Raw genomic sequence first — 20,116 nt, 5'->3', positions numbered from 1 at the left:
ATGTTTGGGGGCCATCTCCAGCACTGGGTTGCAGTGGGGATGGGAGGGGCAGGCACTCCCTTCCCCAGGGCTCGAACCTCCGCTCCTGGCAGGAGATCCTAGGCTGATGGGGAGGGGGAAATGGAGAGAAGCATGGAAAGAAAAAAGGCTGAGATCTTTCTGCCATTTCTCTGCATGGAGATACCTGGCCAAGGAGGTCAGGAGTGGGGCTGATGTCAGCCCAGAGGAACAGGTGGCTTTCCTTTGCCATCAACCATACCTGGGGAGATATCTACCCCCCCCCCAAAGTGTGCTTTTCCCCAACTTGCACAGAGATGCTGTTTAGGGTCCAGAAGGGGCTAGCCCTCCCTCTCTTTCACACCCTTTCTCTTTCTCAAGGTCCACAGTGAAATCTTTAACTGAGGCACCTTACTCATATTCTACTGTTGGTTAGTATTGTTTTTCCAGCTCAGAACCGAAAGGAGTTTAGAGTCGACTGACCCACGCCATGTTCTAGAATCCTGTTTCTCAAACTTTCCCATCTGAGAACCCCTGTGGGGGCAACAAGGGAGAAAGCGGTATCGAGTTTCAGCTAGGTGCATCTGGGCCGGATGCTGTTGCGTCCTGGTGCTAAAGCCTCCAGCCCCGTCTCTCCTCTCGCACAATCAGGTGGCACAATGCCTCTCCCCATTTACGTTGTCTAGTTCTGACAACAAAGCAAAAAAAAGGGGGGAAAAACCTTGCTTCTCCCTTGTGGGGAGGGCATGCTGGTGGGAGGGAGAAGGTGATGTCATGGGCGAGGCACCTTGAGCCTAGAAATTCAGGCCCAAAACTCTGTTAAGGGTCCCTCTGGTCTATACCAGCCAAAGTTATTCCTAGTTTTTAACTTAGATCTCTCTATCTCAGTGTCTGCATCAGTCAATTGTGGCCCCAACCCGTCCCAGCTCACAGGGAGACCGATGCGAGGTGCACGTGCTATGAAAACAATATTTCAAGCTCTTCAAATACCCATCTCTTTATTGGGATAGCCCCACTTTAAAAAATAGTAACGTTAACCCGTGTGTCCCAAAGAGACCTCCCGCACGTATTAGCAACCAGAAACCCCTGGGTTTCGAGATTTTCCTTGGCAAGCCCCTGGAGCAGCTAGAGATTAGCTCCTGTCAGAAAGAATCCACTTCCTCCTCCACTTTGCTTCAGAGGTTCAGGGAGGTTTTCCCCCTGCTCCTGGGTTTCCCCGTCGGGTCAGCACCTCCCAGCATTAACCAGGGCAGATGTTAAGGGGCCCTGACCGCGTGGGGCGGAGGGGCCTGCCTGGCAGCCGATAGAAACCTCCTCATTGGATTCCATCTGCTGCGGCACCGTGAGCCAAATGGGGATCCCTGGGCTGGCTTAGCACTGGGTTGTTTTAACCTAAACTCACTCTCCTGTCATTCCTGGAGCTGTGTGAGTCACAGATTTTGTCCTTCTTCCCAGTTTTAGAAGCCAGCAGAAAACGAGAAAGGTGGATGGTTTCAGGGTGTGAGGAAAGCCAGTCCTGGAGTCTCCTCTGAGGCTGAGAAGCAGAGAGCTTCTAAAGGCGTCCCCAAACTGCAGGACAGACAGATGTGAAAGCCCCCTTGCGGGACCAGCAAGAACCTTGAAAATGAATGCATGAGGGACCCTTTAGGCTGGGCCCATCAGCCCAGCTCCAGGGGCATCAGACTACCCCGGATGCAAGTGTTCATCCTGGTTGCTCTGATCCTTGGGAGCCTCGACCCAAAGAAAGTCGTGCAAAGGGATGACCCACGCCGACCCCACATGCCCAAGAGCTCCACTAAACACATCTGAAGTTGTTAGTGGAAAAAATATCTGACACTGAGATGCAGCTTCTCTTTTCTGCTCACCCTTGCGATCAAGCCGGCTGTGAGGTCTGCCCATGATCTCGTCCTCCGAGGCATGCAGGTTCCGGATCAGAAAGTAGGTGGTCATTTTCCCTTTCCCTTTCACTTCGATTTCGCCCCTCTCAACTATTTCAAACCCTTCATTCTCCAGAGCTCTGCACAGAGAGAACAAATCGCACCAGGTAGCAAAGATCACGGATGTAGAACTTAAGCTTTGGCAACAATGGAGAGGGTGACGCGGAAGTGTGCGCCAGCGCCACGTGGTTCTGAAGCAGGAGGCTCCTTGGAGATCAGCGCTCTCCTTTCCATCTTCCCCAGGCACCCCGTTACCCCAGCTTGCTCATCCTAACCACCCAAGCTTGCTCCCTGACTTCTGGCTGCCAAGGAACGGAAGAGAAGGGTGTAGGGAGGGGGCCTGTGAAAAGAGACAGAGCTATGGGGTACCTACGGAACGCTTTCTTGCTTATTTATTTACTGGCTGTCGCCAGCTAATGGAGAGAAACCACAGAACAGTGCAGACCAGAGATTTTCTAATTCGTGGTCAGCTGCCTCAGCCAGGTCTTAGCACTCACTGACCTTCCCTTGTCCCTTCCCAGTTTTGTGGAGTTTTCAGACCTTCACTGTTCTCCTCAAGTCCCCCCACTTGGCACCTGCTTTCCTCACCCTCAAGTCACTGTGCTTCCTACCTTGTGATCTGATTCTTGTATGAAGTTTTAACCATTTATAGGTAAGACCCCACAGCCTCTCACCCCACCGGCGACACGCCCCCTTTTCCCCAGTCTTTGAGGATGAGGTGTCTCAGAGGATGCCGTGTCTTGTGCAGGGGCACCCGATCGATGTCCCTTCCCGCTTGCTCAAGGCCTGGCCCAACCAGCCACTTCTCACTTTCTCTCCGGCTCCCACCGTCTGCATCCTCCCTCAGCCTGCTAGCCTGCTAAGGTCCCTTCCTTCCCAAACAGAAGCAAAAACCTTCCCACGTTATCATCTCCTCCCTTAATCCTATACACTCTCTCCCACTTATCCTTCAACCCATATCCCAGCGTCTATCCCCACCATTCTACCACAACTACTTCTGATCGTGTCCTCAAAACCTCTGGTGCACGTGTCTCAGTCCCTGTCACTATTTTGACACTTTTGTTCAATTCCTCCTCCCTAAAAATATCTCCAAGGGTGCCTCTCAGCCTGAACTCTGCCGTTTCTTTCTTATGTCTTTTGCCTCTCACACGGGCCCCTCTTCATCCACCTGCCACTTAAATGTTGGTTCTTTGCGCTGCTCTTTTCCCACCGCACCTTTCCCAGGTGATCTCATCAATCCCCTGGCTGAATTACCAACCATATGTTGCTTTCGCCAAGTTGGGAGCCCCAGCCAATACCTCAACTCCATATTTCATCCATCCATGTAATGGCACCTCTACCTAGGATGCTCTGCGGTTCCTTTGAATTCAACACTTCCGAACCTGAACTCATCATCTGCCCCTGTAGACTGGAAGCCCTCTTACCTGTCCTGTCTCCAGTGGTGAGATTCAGGTCGCTGTCACCCAGGATGGAGGCCTGGGAGACATTCGAGGCTTCTCCCTCTTTCTCATTCTCCATTTCTAGCAGTTACCAGGTTCAGCTGATTTTACTTTCCCCCAAATTCCCACCACCAATGCTCTGGCTCAAACCCAGCTCCTAACAGGTCCTCTCTGTCCTGTTTCCTGATCCTCAAATCTGTCCTCGCACAGTCTTTTTTTTTTTTAAGTTTATTTATTTTGAGAGAGAGAGAGAATAAGTGGGAGAGGGGCGGGGAGGGAGAGGGAGAGAGAGAGAATCCCAAACAGGCCCCACACCATCAGCGTAGAACCTGATGTGGGGCTCTAACTCACAAACCATGAGATCATGACCTAAGCCAAAGTCCAATGCTTAACCAACTAAGCCACCCAGGTACACCCAGGTACACCCTGTCCTTGCATGGTCTTGAGTATCAGCATCAAATAAAACCCTGGGCCCCCTATTGTCTGCAATCTCACACTCCCCGGGGGCTCTTCTCCACCTACAATGCACACCCTTGCTCTTCGACAGGGCACACACAGCTCACGCTACTTTCTGCTCCATATTGTCTACTCTAGCAAGCTAAATTGTAGTTCTTAGCTCCTACTCTACATCTGTGCTGGTACTGCTGGGTTTTCTCCCCCAAAGCCTCAGCTTTGGCTAAATCCTACTCGGAACTCCTTGTTCAAGATTCAGCTCAGGAATCTCTTCCTCCACAAAGGATTTCTTTACTGGATGAGGCACCCCGCTTAGTCTCCCAAGACACACACGCTTGAATTACCTCAAGCACAAGAGTACAGTGGATAAAGCAGGGACTCAGAGCCTCACCCCACATTTGATCTGGGCTCTTTTCCTTCCTAGCCAACTTGGGACCCGAAGCGAGTCATTAACTTTTTTGTGCCTGATTTTTTTTTTCTCCTCTGTAGATAAGAATAATAGTACATTTTCACAGAGCCGTTGTGAGAGTAAATGAACATATACATATATAAAATAACTCAGAACAGAATTTGGTTCACCTCCTGTAAGGTCTCAAGAAACCATAAGTATTATTTTATGCTTATCTTTACCATTGTACTTACCACACTTTCAAAATAATTATTAGTGAACACTTCTTTCTTTTTCTGCGAGACCAAGGGTCAGCACACTTTTTTTGCAAAAGACCAGAGAGTAAATATTTTCAGCTTTGCAGGCCATACGGCCTCTGCCACAGCTCCTCGACTCTGCTGTTGTCCCATGAGAGCAGCCATAGACAATGTGTAAATCAACAAGCATGGCTGTGTTCCAATAAAACTTTATTTACAAAAAACAAGCAGCAGACTAGATTTGGCCTATGACTATGCTTTGCCAATCCCCACGTTAGACCATATGCTCCTTGGGAGCAAAACTATCTTATGGAAGAGGCTCGACAGTATTTGTTGTCTGGTACAATGTCTTCTATAAGCCAGCGTGGCACGGGAGAAGAACCACGGGTTTCCTTCACTACCCTCGATCCCACGGCTGCCAGGCACCGTGAGCATTCTATTCTGTAAGTAGGAAAAGACAAAGGAAGGAAGGAATAAATGAATGGCTACCTGTAGGCCGTGGGGCTGAGGTGCACTTTATTGGGAAGCCCGTGACTCTCCATCCTAGAAGCCGTGTTCACAGTGTCACCGAACAAGCAGTACCGCGGCATCTTGTCTCCCACCACACCTGCTAAGACTGGTCCCGTGTGGATCCCCACTCTGATCTGTACAAAGAGAATCTCACTGAAAAGGGACCGTCGAATACTCTTGCTTTTATTTTTAAATTAAGGTATAATATACCTAAAACGGAAAGACAGATCTTCAGCATTTAGCTCCGTGAGTTTTGACAGGAGCATATACCCTATAATCCACCATCCAGAATAAAACACAGACTACGTTCATTACTTCGCGACGTCCCCTTGTTGCCCTTTCCAGTTAAGTTCCCTGCCTCTCTGCAGGGGTAACGGCTTCCTCATTTCTTTTACAAAGAATTATTTGCCTGTTCTAGGACTATGCACAAATGGAATCATAGAGCATATTGTTCTGTGCCTGCCTTCATTTATCCAGTTGAATGTTTCTGAGATTCATCCATGTTGTTGTATGTTTCAGTTGTTCATTCTTCTATTACTGCAACTGTTCTATTGTAAAAACATACCGCAGTTTCTTTATCCAGGCTTCTAACTTCACGAACATTTGGGTTATTTCCAGTTTGGGGCCATTAGGAACACTCTTATACAGATCTGTTTGTAGACACCCATTTTCATTTTTCTTAGGTAAGTGCCTACAGGTAGAATTCCTGGATCACAAGGTAGATGCGTATTTAATGTTACAAAACAAAACCAAAAATCAGACCATTTGCTAGCAATTTTCCAGAGTGTTTGCACCATTTTACATTCTCATCAGCAATGTGACACTCCAGTTGCTCCACAGTCTCACCATCATTTGGTCTTCTGGTGGGTGTGAAATGCTACCTCGTTGTGGTCTTAATTTGCATGTTGCTGACGGCTAACGATGTTAAGCACATTTTCATGCAGCTTGTGTCCGTTCTTGTACCTTTTTTCTTGAAAAGTCTGTTCAAGAGTTTGCTCATATAAAAACCGGGATTATCTTTCATCGTTAATATAGAGGAGTTCTCTACTATATGCTTGGATATGGGATACACATATATTTCAAGTATTTTTCCCATTCTGTACACCCACAGACTGAGTGGCTTCAACAACAGGAATTTATTTTCTCCCAGTTCTGGAGGCTTGAAGTATGAGATCGAAGTGTTGGCAGGCTTCGTTCCCTCTGCAGCATCTCCCCTGGGTTTGTGGATGGCCTCACATAGTCTCTTCTTTGTGCCTGTGCATCCCTGGTGTTTCTTCCTATGTCCAGATTTCCTCTTCTTGCAAGGACACCAGTCAAATGGGATTAGAGCCCACCCTAACAGCTTCATTTTAACTTGACCACCTCTGTAAAGGCCCTATATCCACATATAGTCATATACTGAGGCCTGGGGGGTAAAGCATCGATATATGAATTTGGGGGGAACAAAATTTGGCCCACAATAATGAGGTTTATCAGGTTTTTTTACTTTCACGATTAATATTTTTTGTGTCCAATCTAAGAAATTAGTGCTTACCCCAAATTCATGGAGCTATTCGCCTATATTTCCTTCAAAAAGCTTTATGGTTCTAGCATTTATGTTTACATCTGTGATATATAGCAAATTAATTTTTATATATGAAGGATTGAGGTACATTTTTCTTTCCATATGTATTTTCAATTAAAATGAACCATTTCTTTTTTAAAAAAATTTTTTTTTAATTTTTTTTTCAACGTTTATTTATTTTTGGGACAGAGAGAGACAGAGCATGAACGGGGGAGGGGCAGAGAGAGAGGGAGACACAGAATCGGAAACAGGCTCCAGGCTCGGAGCCATCAGCCCAGAGCCCGACGCGGGGCTCGAACTCACAGACCGCGAGATCGTGACCTGGCTGAAGTCGGACGCTCAACCGACTGCGCCACCCAGGCGCCCCATCTTTTTAAAAATTTTTAAAAATACTTTTATTTATTTTTGAGAGAGAGAGTTTGCAAGTGGGGGAGGGGCAGAGAGAGAGAGAGGGAGACACAGAATCTGAAGCAAGTTCCAGGCTCTGAGCTGTCAGCGCAGAGCCTGAAACAGGGCTCGAACTCATAAACTGCGAGATCATGACCTGAGCTGAAGTCGGATACTTAACCGACTGAGCTACCCAGCTGCCCCAGAAACGAACCATTTCTTAAAAAGAAATTCCTTTCCCTGCTGACCTGATTTTGTGCCTTGGTTAAAAATTAATTGACTTTTGGGGCGCCTGGGTGGCGCAGTCGGTTAAGCGTCCAACTTCAGCCAGGTCACGATCTCGCGGTCGGGGAGTTCGAGCCCCACGTCAGGCTCTGGGCTGATGGCTCGGAGCCTGGAGCCTGTTTCCGATTCTGTGTCTCCCTCTCTCTCTGCCCCTCCCCCGTTCATGCTCTGTCTCTCTCTGTCCCAAAAATAAATAAAAAAACGTTGAGAAAAAAAAAAATTAATTGACTTTAAATATGTAGTTTCTTTCTGGGCTCTCTGTACTGCTCCAATGATCCATGTGTATCCTTCTAATTTCACTCTGTCTTTGTTAGTGTAGCTTTACAGTAAATCTTGCAATTAGGTAGTGCAAGTCCTCCAGTTTGCTTATTTTCCAACATTTAAAACTAAATTTAGGTAGTTTGTTTCTATTTCATTTTCCAAATTTTTGTCCTTAGTATATACATATTCAACTAATTTTTGTGCGCTGTCCTTATATCCTGTGACCTGGGTATTTTGATCTTGCTGAGGTTTTATAAGTGCACCACCGTCTTTGTAAAAAGATCATTTTACATCTTCCCTTCCAATCTTTATGTCGTAGATTTCTTTTTCTTGCTGAATTGCACTGAGTAGGGCTTTTGGTATTTAAGAATGGAAGTGCTTATCTCTGTATTTATCCTGTTTGGGTTTGCTAAGCTCTTGGATATGTAAGTTGATATCCTTCATCAATGTTGGAAAATTCTCAGTCATTATTTCTTCACATATTTCTTCCGACCCAGTCTCACTGTATCCTTCTAGGACCCTAGTTCCATTTGATATTGTCCTACAGATCTAGGATGTGCTGTTTCATTTTTTTCACCCTACTTCCTTCTCTGTGTTTCAGTGTATTGTTCATTTGCACAATCCTTGATCCTTTCCTTTACTGTGTCTAGAATCTGTTAAAGCCCTAAAATGAATTCTCTATTCCCGATTTCTGAGATCATGGTTTCCATTTCCATTGGATAGATAGATTAATAGATAGTTATAGATAGATAGCATGTATTTCCCATCTGTTCAAACCAGTTCCCCTTTTCCAGTAGATCTCCTAAAATCTTTATTGTAGTTATTGAAAAGATTCTGTCCCACAATTCCAACATCCAGGCCATTTTCAGACCTGCTTCTGTTGACTATTTCCTCTCTTGGCTATACACTAAACCACATTTCTCTTGATTTTCTAGCATCTCATATTTTTAATTATTTAGTTGTATGTTCTATATTGTATGTGAAACTACAGTAGAGACTGAAGTAGATAATATTCAGTGTTCAGTAAAGTTCAAATCTCTTTTTTGTCAGGCTGCTAGAGTGGAGACTGGGTTAATTTTATCTGTATTTGAATTGAGTCTGGGCTTCTTTTGCCAAGATACTGCTAGATTCCATGCAATATATGATTTCATATATTAAGAAGGCTAGATCAGGATTTTATCGCCATCAGGGCTCGGGATGTGGGGACAAGCAAGGATCTGAGAACCTCCTTATACTTTACAGTAAGTCTCCGGCTTTCTAAATTGTGGAAGATCTCTTTCTGATTTACAGCCTAATTGTGAGGTGAGGTGTTTGGGGGTCTCTTTGCTCTTTAGTCCCATGCTGGCTCTCTGCACATTGGGAGATTTCTCTTTACCATTCTTCTCTGCCCTTAGACTTCAAAGTGTCATTGTAGTGCACTTGGTAAAGGCCAAGAATACCTCACAGGGATTTCTGTCTGTTCTCTGACTCTAACCCTACCTTTTCATGGGCCATTGACTCGCGTTTGGAGAATGTGCCTCACACGCCTCAGGGACTGGGGGTTTCTCTCAGTTCTCCTCCTAACCCCATCCTTTGACTGAATAACCACATGTACTTGGTGAAGGCTTGTGGGAGAGTTGGTAGACGGGTACAGATTCTGTGGCTAGAACTGACGAAAGACAGGATCTTTGGGATTCTAACCTATCATTCTGGCCTCCATGTGGCCATTAAAGTTCGCTAAAATTCAGACTGGTTTCTTCTCACCCTCACCTGCAGCTCTACTAGACATGAACATAACTGTGGGTGTCCTCTTTGAAAGGGCTGGTTGCTTTCTGGAATCAGTTTATTTCTATTTCTTTGCTCACTACGTTTTTTTAACGACTAGTATGGGAAGAGCAGCCTATTGCAGCTTTCTATGTCCTAACCAGACTTAGTTATCTTTTCAGGCTAGATTTTCTTCTCCCTGAAATAAGAAGATGCATTCCTCTAGGAAAATGAGCCTGTCAAACACCGAGAATACTGTCTCATGCAGAGTAGGACCTCAGTACATGTGCGTTGAAGGAAATGTGAATAAAATAGTAGAAGATCTCAAAGAGTACTAATTTAAAAATTGTTGAAATGGCAGCACAGTTCTTCTAAGAGAGTGAAATGCTTCAAGTCCTTTTCCCTACTTCCTTAAATAAACCCACACGGTAGGTTGTTTCTGGAGGATATTTAATGATGCTCCTATGTCCCTATTCTTATCTTAAACTTGATAACATCTTTTCCTGCTTTCTTCTGGGTAAAATCCACCAGGATAGTTTCCAGGAATTCATTGTTTAATTTCATTCTTACTGGTATGACATTACTGTCATCTCTATAGCTATGCCTTTTACACACACTCACGTGCACACACACACACACACACACACACACACACTTTACACAATGGTATATATTCAATCCTTTTTTTCTTTAATGGCTTATATTAGAGCCCTTTAACTGAAACACATATCCCTTATCTGACCTTCTTATCTCATTCCCTCCCATCTTGATTTTTTTATTTATGATCCTGGGGCTTTTATTCAACGGATGTATCTGCGTGTTTCCAACGGACCAAATATTGTGGATATGTAGTTCCTGCAATTACGTAAAGCCGGCTTTTACTCAGAAGCACGCAGTGCATACCGGAACCAGAACCTGCAGCATTTCTCAGTGTCTGACTTGTGGTGAAGGTGAGCTGAACACATCTTCAGAATCTCCTACATAAGGGTCATAATTTAGAAAAATCCGATTCTGTCTTATACTTGTCTATTGAGTTTTGGTTGGCTGTGTAGTTTATTTTGAAGACCTGACTGCCAGGATCAGGGAAGGGATTGCATTTTAAAATGCAGAAGCCCTGCTCTAAGGCATCTCAGGGCGTCAAGGATCTGCTGAGCAGACAGAAGACGACACCTGCTTTTCATCTCCCAAATTGTCCATCTTTTACAGTGTGAACAAATGTCCATGCCTGGAAGAGCAGGTTCCTGTGAGAAAGGTGGGAAGACGTCTCACTCAGGGCCACGTGGTGGGAGGAAAGCTGTTCTAAATCTCTCATGGCATCGTGGTGTCCGAGCTGCTGGCTGGAAGCAGTTTCCCGCCTCAGCCTGACTTGACCTGGGAGAGGACATGCTGAGTACACAGTTTCCCCAGGGGCGGGCGGGGGTGAGCCACTTGTTAGGTTGGATGCTCAAATAAAAAAGCAGGCGTTACGAACGAGCCAGATACCAAGACGGATGGGGCCCTGCAAAGCAAGTGGAGAGGCTTGCTCAGCACCGTCCCAAGCTATCGAGAAAGACGCTCGTGGTAAATCACATGAGAATCCCACGCTCCAAAGCCTCCCCTGAAATTTAAGAAAAGTTGGGACGATGATATCTTTGCTAATATTTCTATTACTTAAAACATATTCAAGAGAAGACAAGAGTTGGGAGATGTTACCCATCGTACCTACTGTAACATGCCCAGCAGCCACGTGAGCAGACTAATAAACAGAATTCTACTTTGTAGTGTGCGGGATGGTCGATATCAAACAGAGTACTCGGTTTCTCTCTACCTGGATGGGCTCTCCAGTAACAGGATTCATCACTTCTTTTGCAGAAATTCTCATCCCCAGAGCAAAGTTAGCCACTCTTTGAGCATGACTCCCAATGGGCACTGGTACGCCCCCTACCACCATGTAGGCATCTCCTATAGTTTCCACCTGTAAGAGGGAAGAGAGGGTGTTCAGATGGTTTCCTTCATGCATTCAATATATCACTAAATATTTTTGTCATTTTCCACATATTGACAGAAGGACCATATCGAAGCTGGTGGTTATTGGCCAGGAGTATACGGAGCATAAGGGAGGGATGAGAGGAAAACTGACTCAGGAAACCACCAATGAGCTAGCCCAAAGGGCTTTCTGCTTCTGGTGGAAGCTCCATAGAAGACATGGCTCCTGAGTTAGCGTATGATGCTATATATCAGACGTACGTTATTCAGATTAGACTCTCTGCTGAATGGAAGGGTAGAATTACTCTCTGGGACAACAGTGTGCCCCTCAAAGGCCTTTTGGCACTGGATATTATAAAAGGATTTCTGAAAAACTAAAATTGCTAAGATATCTCCAATTCCCTGTTAGCTGTAGCTCCTCACCCCACTCCCATCCACACCAGACCACAGAGCAGCGAAGAGAGAGGCGAAGGAAGACCGATAACCGAGCTCCCGCCCTGCCTGAGCGGGACACACACGCAGTAGGTGAACACTTACTTTGTAGACCTCGTGGACACTGGTTAATCTGTCAAACTTGGAATACATGGAATTCAGCATGGTCACTATCTGGATAGGTTGGCAGGCAGCACAGATGTTAGTAAATGTCACCACGTCACTGAAGAGAATGGTGCAGGTTTTAAATTCTCCTGTAAAACGTAAACTGAGCGTCAGTGAGAGCCAAGGATATGGGATGATGATTCTCTGGATTCTAGACTCGAGTGCTCTCTGGGAACCAAATCTGGCTGAGCCTTGGGGAAAAGGAGCCGGGTCCATTCGGCCAACAGACACTCCCTGAGTGCCTGCTATGAGCTGGTCATTGTTCGGGGAGACGCGTGCAACGTGGAACAGACGGCACCTCTGCCTCTAAGGTGCTCCCAGTCCAGTGAAGAAGACGTAAGAGTAAAGGAGCACCCGGTAAGGTGTGATGAGAGCCACGGCAGGACAGGAATAGGTTGGGTGGGGTCTGGCTTACAGAGAAGCTTCTGGCAGGTGGCCTGCTGCGGAGCCTGAACTACAGGAGATCCAGGCCGGGGCTGACAGAGACTGGTCGTCACGAAGTGGCGACTTCCACTATCCGTGTCTGGCGAGAGGGCTACCGTGTGCTCAGTGCGTCCTCCTAACTCCTTGGGCTGCTTCCAGTCTTGCTAATTTTCATACGGCAGCCAGATGACCTGTTGAAGTCAGACCCTCCAATCCTGTGCCTCAAATCCGTGATTTCAACACACTGAGACTAAACTGGAAAATCCTTGGGGTGCCTGGGTGGCTCAGCCAGTTGAGTGCCCGACTCTTGGTTTTGGCTCGGGTCATGATTCCTGGGTTGTGGGATCAAGCCCCACATCAAGCCTTGTGTCAGGCTCCTTGCTACTTAAGATACTCTCTTGCCCTCTCTCTCTCTCTCTTTGCCTCTCCCCTGCTCATGTGCTCTTTCCTGCTCTCCCCACTGCCCCCCCCACCCTCAAAAAAAAAAGAAAAGAAAGAAAATCCTTACCATGGCCAGTAAGGGGTCCCCTCTGTCCCCACCATCTCTCTGATCTCACGTCTCCATGCTCCCTGGCTTACTCCACTCCAGCCACACTGGCCTCCTTGGGGTTTCATAAGTGCCTCCTGCTTAGGCCCCTGGCACCTGCTGTTTCCTCTGCCTCTTTTCTCCGACTTCTCTTTTCTCCAATATCCAAAGGGCTCTGTCTCACATCTCACACGTAACCACCTCAGTGAGAACTTCCTTTATCACTCTATCTAAAATAACAGTCCCTAGACTCTATCCTTTTGGCCTGATTTCCGCCCCCAACCCCACAAGCCTTACATGGCATATTTTATATGGGATTTTTTTATTTGTTTGTTGCCTATCTTCCCCACTGGACTGTAAGCTCCACGAGATGAGAGACTGTTTTCGTACTCTGCTGTATCCCCAGCACCTAGAGCAGGGCCTGGCACATAGTAGATCCTCAATAAATACTTGTTGGATGACCAAATGGGTGACTGCTTGAACACAGCTGGGCATTCTCTGTATTATTTATACGTCTGGTAATAATCTCTCCTTCACGTAGCTTCCTCTGCCCTCTGGCTTCTGGCCTGCCGTTCGCTCCTCATATTCTCCCTACCTTTCTTATCTCCTTGTTTCGCACATTCCAACTGGCTTTTCTTCCTCCTTAAATAATAGGTGTTCCTTAAGCTTCAAAACCTAACCCTCGTCCCTTCTCACCTCCTGCCCCCTGGATGACCTTATTTATAATTCATAGAGTCGGTGTTTAACCACCACCCACACTGCAATAATTCCTAGATCGATAGCTTACCCAAGGAACTTTCTTCGAGCTCTCCCCACAATTCCTACCTACCTACTCATGTCAAGTGGAGTATCCTACAGGCTGCGGTATTTATCTTGAGACTGCCTCACCTTTGCTCCTGCAATCCCGTTCTCCCAAAATGCCTTTCCCTGCTTTTCCTCTGAAATAAAGTCTCAAGGTCTAACTCAAGTGCCATACACTTGATATATACAAACCCTCACAGCCCCTGCCTCCTGTCTTCCTTTCTGACGCCTTTTTATCATGAATTTCCCTGGCGTCTGTGTTTCCACACCTTTGTCATGGAAAAAGTATGAATGTTGGAGTTAGACGGACTTCTGATTAGTCTTCAGCTCTTTTACTCATAAACTGGGATGAATGTGGATTTACTAAGCTGTTTTGGATAATAGCACCTCGCTCATAGAAGTGTTCAGAGAATTCGATGAAATGGCACGTCTAAAAACGTCTAACACAGATCCTGGCACAATAATTGCTCTTCAACGCACGTTAGTTCCCTTTCCTTTGGCTACCGCCACCCCTGTGAAATTATTCTGTATATGTCTGTCAAACCCGCAAGACTGTGACCTCCTTTGGGTCCTCGAGACCTGGCAGCACCCTGGCATTGAGTTAGTTTACCACACATGTCTGGGGGTGAACACGCACCCGTGACAAATGGGACGCGAGGTCAGAGTAAACATGGCATCGTTTCCTCCAGAAATGGCCTGCTCTCCCAGAATGGTCTTTAGAGGCCCATGATTTAGGTAACGTGTGGGTGTATTATTTCCAGCTAAAGAACTCTATTCGTGGCCACTGACGAAAAGGCCAGTGTCAAGCCATAGCTTTCGGGTCTTAGAGAATGTGCCACAGGTGGGTGAAGTTGACAGGCACTCTTACTTAATCCATGTTTCACTCCGGTATTACTTTCATTATTCTTGATGTTGGGAGGAGAAAACTGAGGACGTGCATCTCAAGCAACCTGCCCGAGATCATGCTGCTAACAAGCGATGGACCCAGAATCCAGACCTAGAGCTGTCTGGTTTCGGAGCCTGTGCCCCTAACCCCTGAGGCACACCGCTACTCTTGGCCAGAGGCACCCATGAAGGGGAGGGAATGCTTTACCCGCAGCGACCTTTTTGCCCTCCTTCAGCTGGTTGGCCACATGTTCCGGCAGCATGGCATAAAGCAAGGTCTCGGTTTTCTTCTTTTCTATGGCCAAGTGCTGGGAGAGGACCCGCAGCTCCTCCTTCTTCCTCTCCAGCTGGTTGGAGAGCTCAATCTCTGCCAGCCGCTGCTGGTTCAGGAGGATGAGGTCCCTGGTGGTGTCGTGGGGGGCGATGTCAGACAGGTGCATCCGGTGCGCCTCCAGCTCTCGCAGGCTGCGGAGCTTCGGGGAGCACAGGTATATCATGCACCGCGCGGACTCCATCCAGATCATCTGGCCTTGCCGTCACGAGAGAAAGGTGACAATGCAGCAGGTCACCCGCCGGTGCTACAGCTCGCCAGATCATCACCCACACAATATGCCCTCGTATCCACCGCACGGTCTCACCCCTTCCCTTCTAGCCAAATTTCTTGACAGCCGTCTGTCTATACATCCTGTCTCCACTTACCCATCTTCCCTGGCTCGCAGCGCCTCTCTTTACTTGGAAGTGGCCCCATCCCGGGCTTCCGATCTACCTACTCCAATACGAGTCTATCTGTCTCTCCCTTACTGAGGCCTTCTGCTGTTGGATGGCGTTGGGCAGAACCCCCTCCCTGAAACCTCACTTTCACGGACTTCCCCGACACTTCTTGCAATTTTTCCTTTAGGTTTTTTCGCCCATTCCTTCAATGCTGGTGTTCCCCGGGGTTCTGTCTTGGCGTTCTCTCTTAGTATCCCACAGCTGCCTCCGACACCATGCTGACAATGAATCTGAATTCCCAGAGAAACCTTGCTGCCTGGACTCAATACGTATTTCCTTAAGAACAGATCTGTTTATTATTTTATTATAAAAGTGGTACACATGCATTGCAGAAAATGAAAACGGCTGAAGACAATATTAAAAGTCACCCATAGGGGCGCCTGGGTGGCTCAGTCGGTTAAGTGCCTGACTTCTGCTCAGGTCATGATCTTGCGGTTTGTGGGTCTGAGCCCCGCGTCGGGGTCTGTGCTGACAGCTCGGAGCCTGGAGCCTGTTTCGGATTCTGTGTCTCCCTCTCTCTCTGCCCCTCCCCCACTCATACTCTTTCTCTCTCAAAAATAAACATTAATATTTTTGTAATAAAAAAATTTTTTTAAGTCACCCATAATCACACCGCTCAGATAACTACTAAAAAATGGGGTTCTCTGCCATCTTTTTCTGTAATCTGAATTTTTCACTTCAATTTTATAATAGATATATCCTTCCATGGCATAAATGGAGATATGCATCATACTTTTCGCTGGCCACGTTGATTATACTGTATTTTACTTAAGCAATTAGCTAGCACTGATTATGTTACACCCCTTTTATCACCCTATAAACAACATCGCAATGACCAAGCTTAAGGTAAGTCGTTGTGGATAATCGTGACAATTCTGTTAAGGATATAATCTCAGAAATGGAATTACTGAGGCGAAGAATATGCTCACTTTTAATGTTTTCGATGCGTATTGCTAAAACGCCCTCTAAAATGATTGTGACAATTTATACTCCCATCAACAGTGATTTTTTTAATTGCCTATTAATATTTATGCATGCGTGTCTGCAACTGAACTCGTCTTCAAGCTCCTTTGCAAATGTTCTGTTTAATTGCTTCATCGCACGTGCACTTGGTCTCTACTGTGAGCCAGGCACACTATTCTAGACTTGGAGGAGACAGCAGTGACCCAAATGGGCAAAGTCCCTGCCCCAGGGAGTTCACATGGGGTCTTTTCTGTTAATCACACCTTCACCACCCAGTTACCCGAGCAAGAAAGCTAATCCTTATCCTAAATATCCTCTCTCTTTTTCAACACCGACGTCCAGTCTCCAACTCCTGCCTTAATTATCTCCTGAATCTGTTCCTCAGTTACCACCCCAGTGCCACGGCTTGCTGCACTCAACACTTTGAAGCTTCTCTCTAGGGATGCCTGGTGGCTCAGGCAGTTAAGCGTCTGACTCAGGTCATGATCTTCTGGTCTGTGAGTTCAAGCCCTGCATCTGGCTTTCTCTCTTCTGTCAGCACAGAACCCGCTTCAGATCCTCTGTCTCCCTCTCTGCCCATCCCCTGCTCGCATGTGCTTTCGCTCTCTCAATGATAAAAACAGTTAAAGATTCTCACTAGTTCTCCCGGGGCAGCCTCCAGCTTTTTAGCCAGCTTTTCTGAAGAAATCAGAAAGCTCTGCCTGGTCCCTTTCTGAGAAATCTCCCACACTGCAGAGAGCAATGGGAAAGGGCTGAGTTCCTTACCTCGCAGTTTGAGTGCGGGCTGACTTTTCCATGCCTCAGGCATCCTTTCTCTTCGGACCTTCAGGACAAATTGACTGTTGATAAATTTGCAGATGCTGAAAATGTCGAAGGTAACTTGGGGATGAATGATGGAGAAATACTCATCCAATCGAATCTTCTGGTTTTGGAGTCCTGGGACATACTTCTGAATATTCACTCCGGCTTGCTTGACCCTCAGCTACCCACAGAGGACAGGTGTGAGACCGGGGAACAGAAAGCAACCCTCACCGTAAACTCTCCCTTGCAAATATCACTCCGCATGCTTGCAACTCACTAAAAGGGGTCAGTAATGGTCAGACACCGTGGAAGTAATAAATATTATTTTAAAAATCAAATCTGCAGCTCATCTCTGAAAGAGAAAAGGATAGCATGGGGTGTTCAACAGCAAACCTTTGACTGACAAGAAACAGAGGTTAAATGTTTCAGTTGGAGTAACAGTTCTTCCCCAGCTTTGTGGGACTTCTTAGAATTCACTAACAAAGAAACTAGCCAATTCTGTGACTTAGATCTGACACCCAGGCCCAGGTGAAGGCGTCCATCATGGAGGTGGGGAGACGTCTTTCACTGCTGTTTCCAGGGAACACACGGAAGAAAGAAGCAAAGAGTACATAAAATATCCAATGCCTGCACAGGCTGTCCAGGAATACATAACTTCACTAACCACGGGCACTCTGTTAGGCTACAGAAATCAACTTAACATTATGGAATAACTATCATTAAACTTACTGTTATTCTATGCCCAAAACTTAAAAAGGAAAAGGAGTTTTAAAAGTATGGGGCAATGGGGTGGGGGTGCAGGGGCGGTGAGCCTAAGTGGCTCAGTCGGTTAAGCATCTGACTTCAGCTCAGGTCATGATCTCATGGTTTGTGAGTTTGAGCCCCGCATCAGGCTCTGTGCTGACATCGCAGAGCCTGGAGCCTATTTCGGATTCTGCGTCTCCCTCTCTCTCTCTCTCTCTCTGCCCCTCCCTTGCTTGCTATGTGTGTGTGTGTGTGTGTGTGTGTGTGTCTCAAAAATAAATTAAAAAAAAATTTTTTTTAATTAAAAAAAAAAGTACATCAGGGACACCTGGGTGGCTCGGTCAGTTAAACATCTGACTCTTGATTTCGGCTCAGGTCATGATCTCAAGGTTCATCAGACTAAGCCCCAAGCCTGTCTCCGTGTTGACTGTGCAGAGCCTGGTTGGAATCTCTCTCTCCCTCTCTCTCTCTCAAAAAAAAAAAAAAAAATGAAAAGAAAGTACATCGGAATTTAAAACATTGATAATAGCAATAATAGTGTCCTCACGGCATTGGGGAAAAGCCAAAGTACCTTACTTTACAATTCCCTACTTGTTGAGGTCACGACCTGAGCCAAAATCAAGAGTCGGACTTTTAACGGACTGAGCCACCCTGGTGCCCCTCCCTAATTGTTTCTTATAGGAGTGTTTGATTTCCTCAGATCAATTCTTTGCAAGCAAAGATGACCCTCAAATGAGTAAATTTCATAGATTCTGTATCCAGCAGTCAACTGGTGGGTGATGATCCAAACATATCTCTGCATTCAAACAACTAGCAGAGAAGATCACAATTACCTGAAGCCATTTTAATTGATTTTTTAACCAAATTTATTTTACCTAACTGCCTTTGAAAGGAGCTCATAGTCACTTCAGTTGACATATATTTCATCCAAGGAAACTGATAACAACCAAACGTTTGTCATTAATGGTCATCGTCACAACTCCCACAGAACAGTGGCATGAGTTGGCACAGACTTCTCCCCTGCCTTCAAGATGCAGAGGGAGAACCCTACTGGGACTGAGACAACCACAGTGGCCACGAGGACGGCGAGGGATCACATCTAGAATCTCACCCTGCCATTACCGACTGCATTCTATTGTCTCTTGGCGTCGTGAACTTTGGTGTCACTTCCTTTTTCTCTAATGGCAAACCTTCCCGTGCACTCATCAGTGCAGACCCCTTGCTGCTGCCGCCCCCCCACCATACCCACGGAGAAGTTCCAACATTCTAGTTTCTGGAGGAGGCCACAATGAAAAGGAAGCCAATGGTCATGCCAGGCTAAACCCTAGTCCCCCAACCCCTGGGGACTCCTCAGGGACTTGACATGAAAGACTATACGACATACTCCCTTCCCAGCTTCGCCCCAGTCCAAGCTACAGCGGGAAAGGGCCTCTTACTGATTCATCAAATACAATGTGGAAAGGAAAAGCATTGCAGAATGTCTTCTGTTCAATCCAGAGACGCTCGGGATAAACGGGCACAAAGGTGTTCACAAGATGCCCTGGATGTAGAAAAAGAGAGTCCTGTTCAGAGGCCGTTCACGCCACCAAGCTGACACAGAGCAGAGCTTGGGGTAGTGTCTTAAATGTTTCATGGCCACAGCAGTCCCCACTCTCTATCAGAGGCCCCCTTGGCGTCTCCAGATGGCCACAGCGATTCTTCCAAATTAAAACAAACAGAAAACTTGCTACTGGGTTAAGAAGCACCCCCCCCCCGCCCCCCCAGCCCCTGCCAAGTTTCTGCCCGCCACTGAAGAGTCTCTGGGCCAATTGAGTACATCTCGCCAGGAAAACAGAGCCGGCATTGAAACGGTGACAGCCAGACAATGAGCTAGCGGAGCAGAGCGTGTGTGCCCGGCCCAGCGTCAGGGACATTTGCCATGGAGCTTTTTAGACTGACAGTTTTGGGTGGCACATGAAAATTTAACCAACAGCCCTATTTGGCAGGGGGTAGAGATTCGAAATGGAGCCTTTTTGATATGAAAATCTCCCAGACAAAGGATGTCAATTGCGTGTTTGACTCGCTTGCCATGGCTTGAGGGACTCAAAATGCAGCCTTTTGAGCCCTGCAGACCTCCTCCCAGATGCATGTCACCGTGACCCACAGGGCATGATGGGGAGGGCTGTAGCTCCCTGGCTCCCCACGGGGCGGGGCTCTCATTCTGGCTCAGCCATTAGGTGCTGATCATGAGACGGGCTCAGTGTCGACAAGGGCGCCTTGAAAGCCTGATGCCTTCATTTTTCACATGGAAGATGGGGGACCTTGTTCAAGGTCATTCAGCTCCTCAGGGACAGAGCCAGAGATCTGCTTTCTTGGCTCCTAATCCAGTGTCCTTTGCACTACTGGATACTGTGGTTATTAACCACAGGCTTCCTGGCCT

General features: G+C 46.7%; 1 protein-coding gene and 1 long non-coding RNA gene across 2 annotated transcripts in view; one reads left to right on the top strand and one right to left on the bottom strand.

Moving 5' to 3' along the window:
* Positions 1-17,291, top strand: part of LOC122481955 — a 28,344-nt gene extending 11,053 nt beyond the window's left edge. The window contains exon 2 of the long non-coding RNA XR_006296965.1: positions 17,010-17,291. This is a non-coding gene — a long non-coding RNA (uncharacterized LOC122481955). The remainder of the gene's footprint in view (positions 1-17,009) is intronic.
* Positions 12,651-15,620, bottom strand: LOC122481937 (guanylate cyclase soluble subunit beta-2-like). The gene has a single exon (XM_043578222.1). The coding sequence runs from the start codon at positions 14,940-14,942 to the stop codon at positions 14,562-14,564; it is 381 nt and encodes a 126-aa protein (XP_043434157.1). The 5' UTR covers positions 14,943-15,620; the 3' UTR covers positions 12,651-14,561.
* Positions 17,292-20,116: the final 2,825 nt, after the last annotated feature.

This window comes from Prionailurus bengalensis, chromosome A1, assembly GCF_016509475.1.
Source record: "Prionailurus bengalensis isolate Pbe53 chromosome A1, Fcat_Pben_1.1_paternal_pri, whole genome shotgun sequence".
Classification (NCBI taxonomy): Eukaryota; Metazoa; Chordata; class Mammalia; order Carnivora; family Felidae; genus Prionailurus; species Prionailurus bengalensis.
The sequence above is the reverse complement of the archived record's forward strand: the minus strand, read 5'-3'. Positions and strand labels throughout refer to the sequence as shown.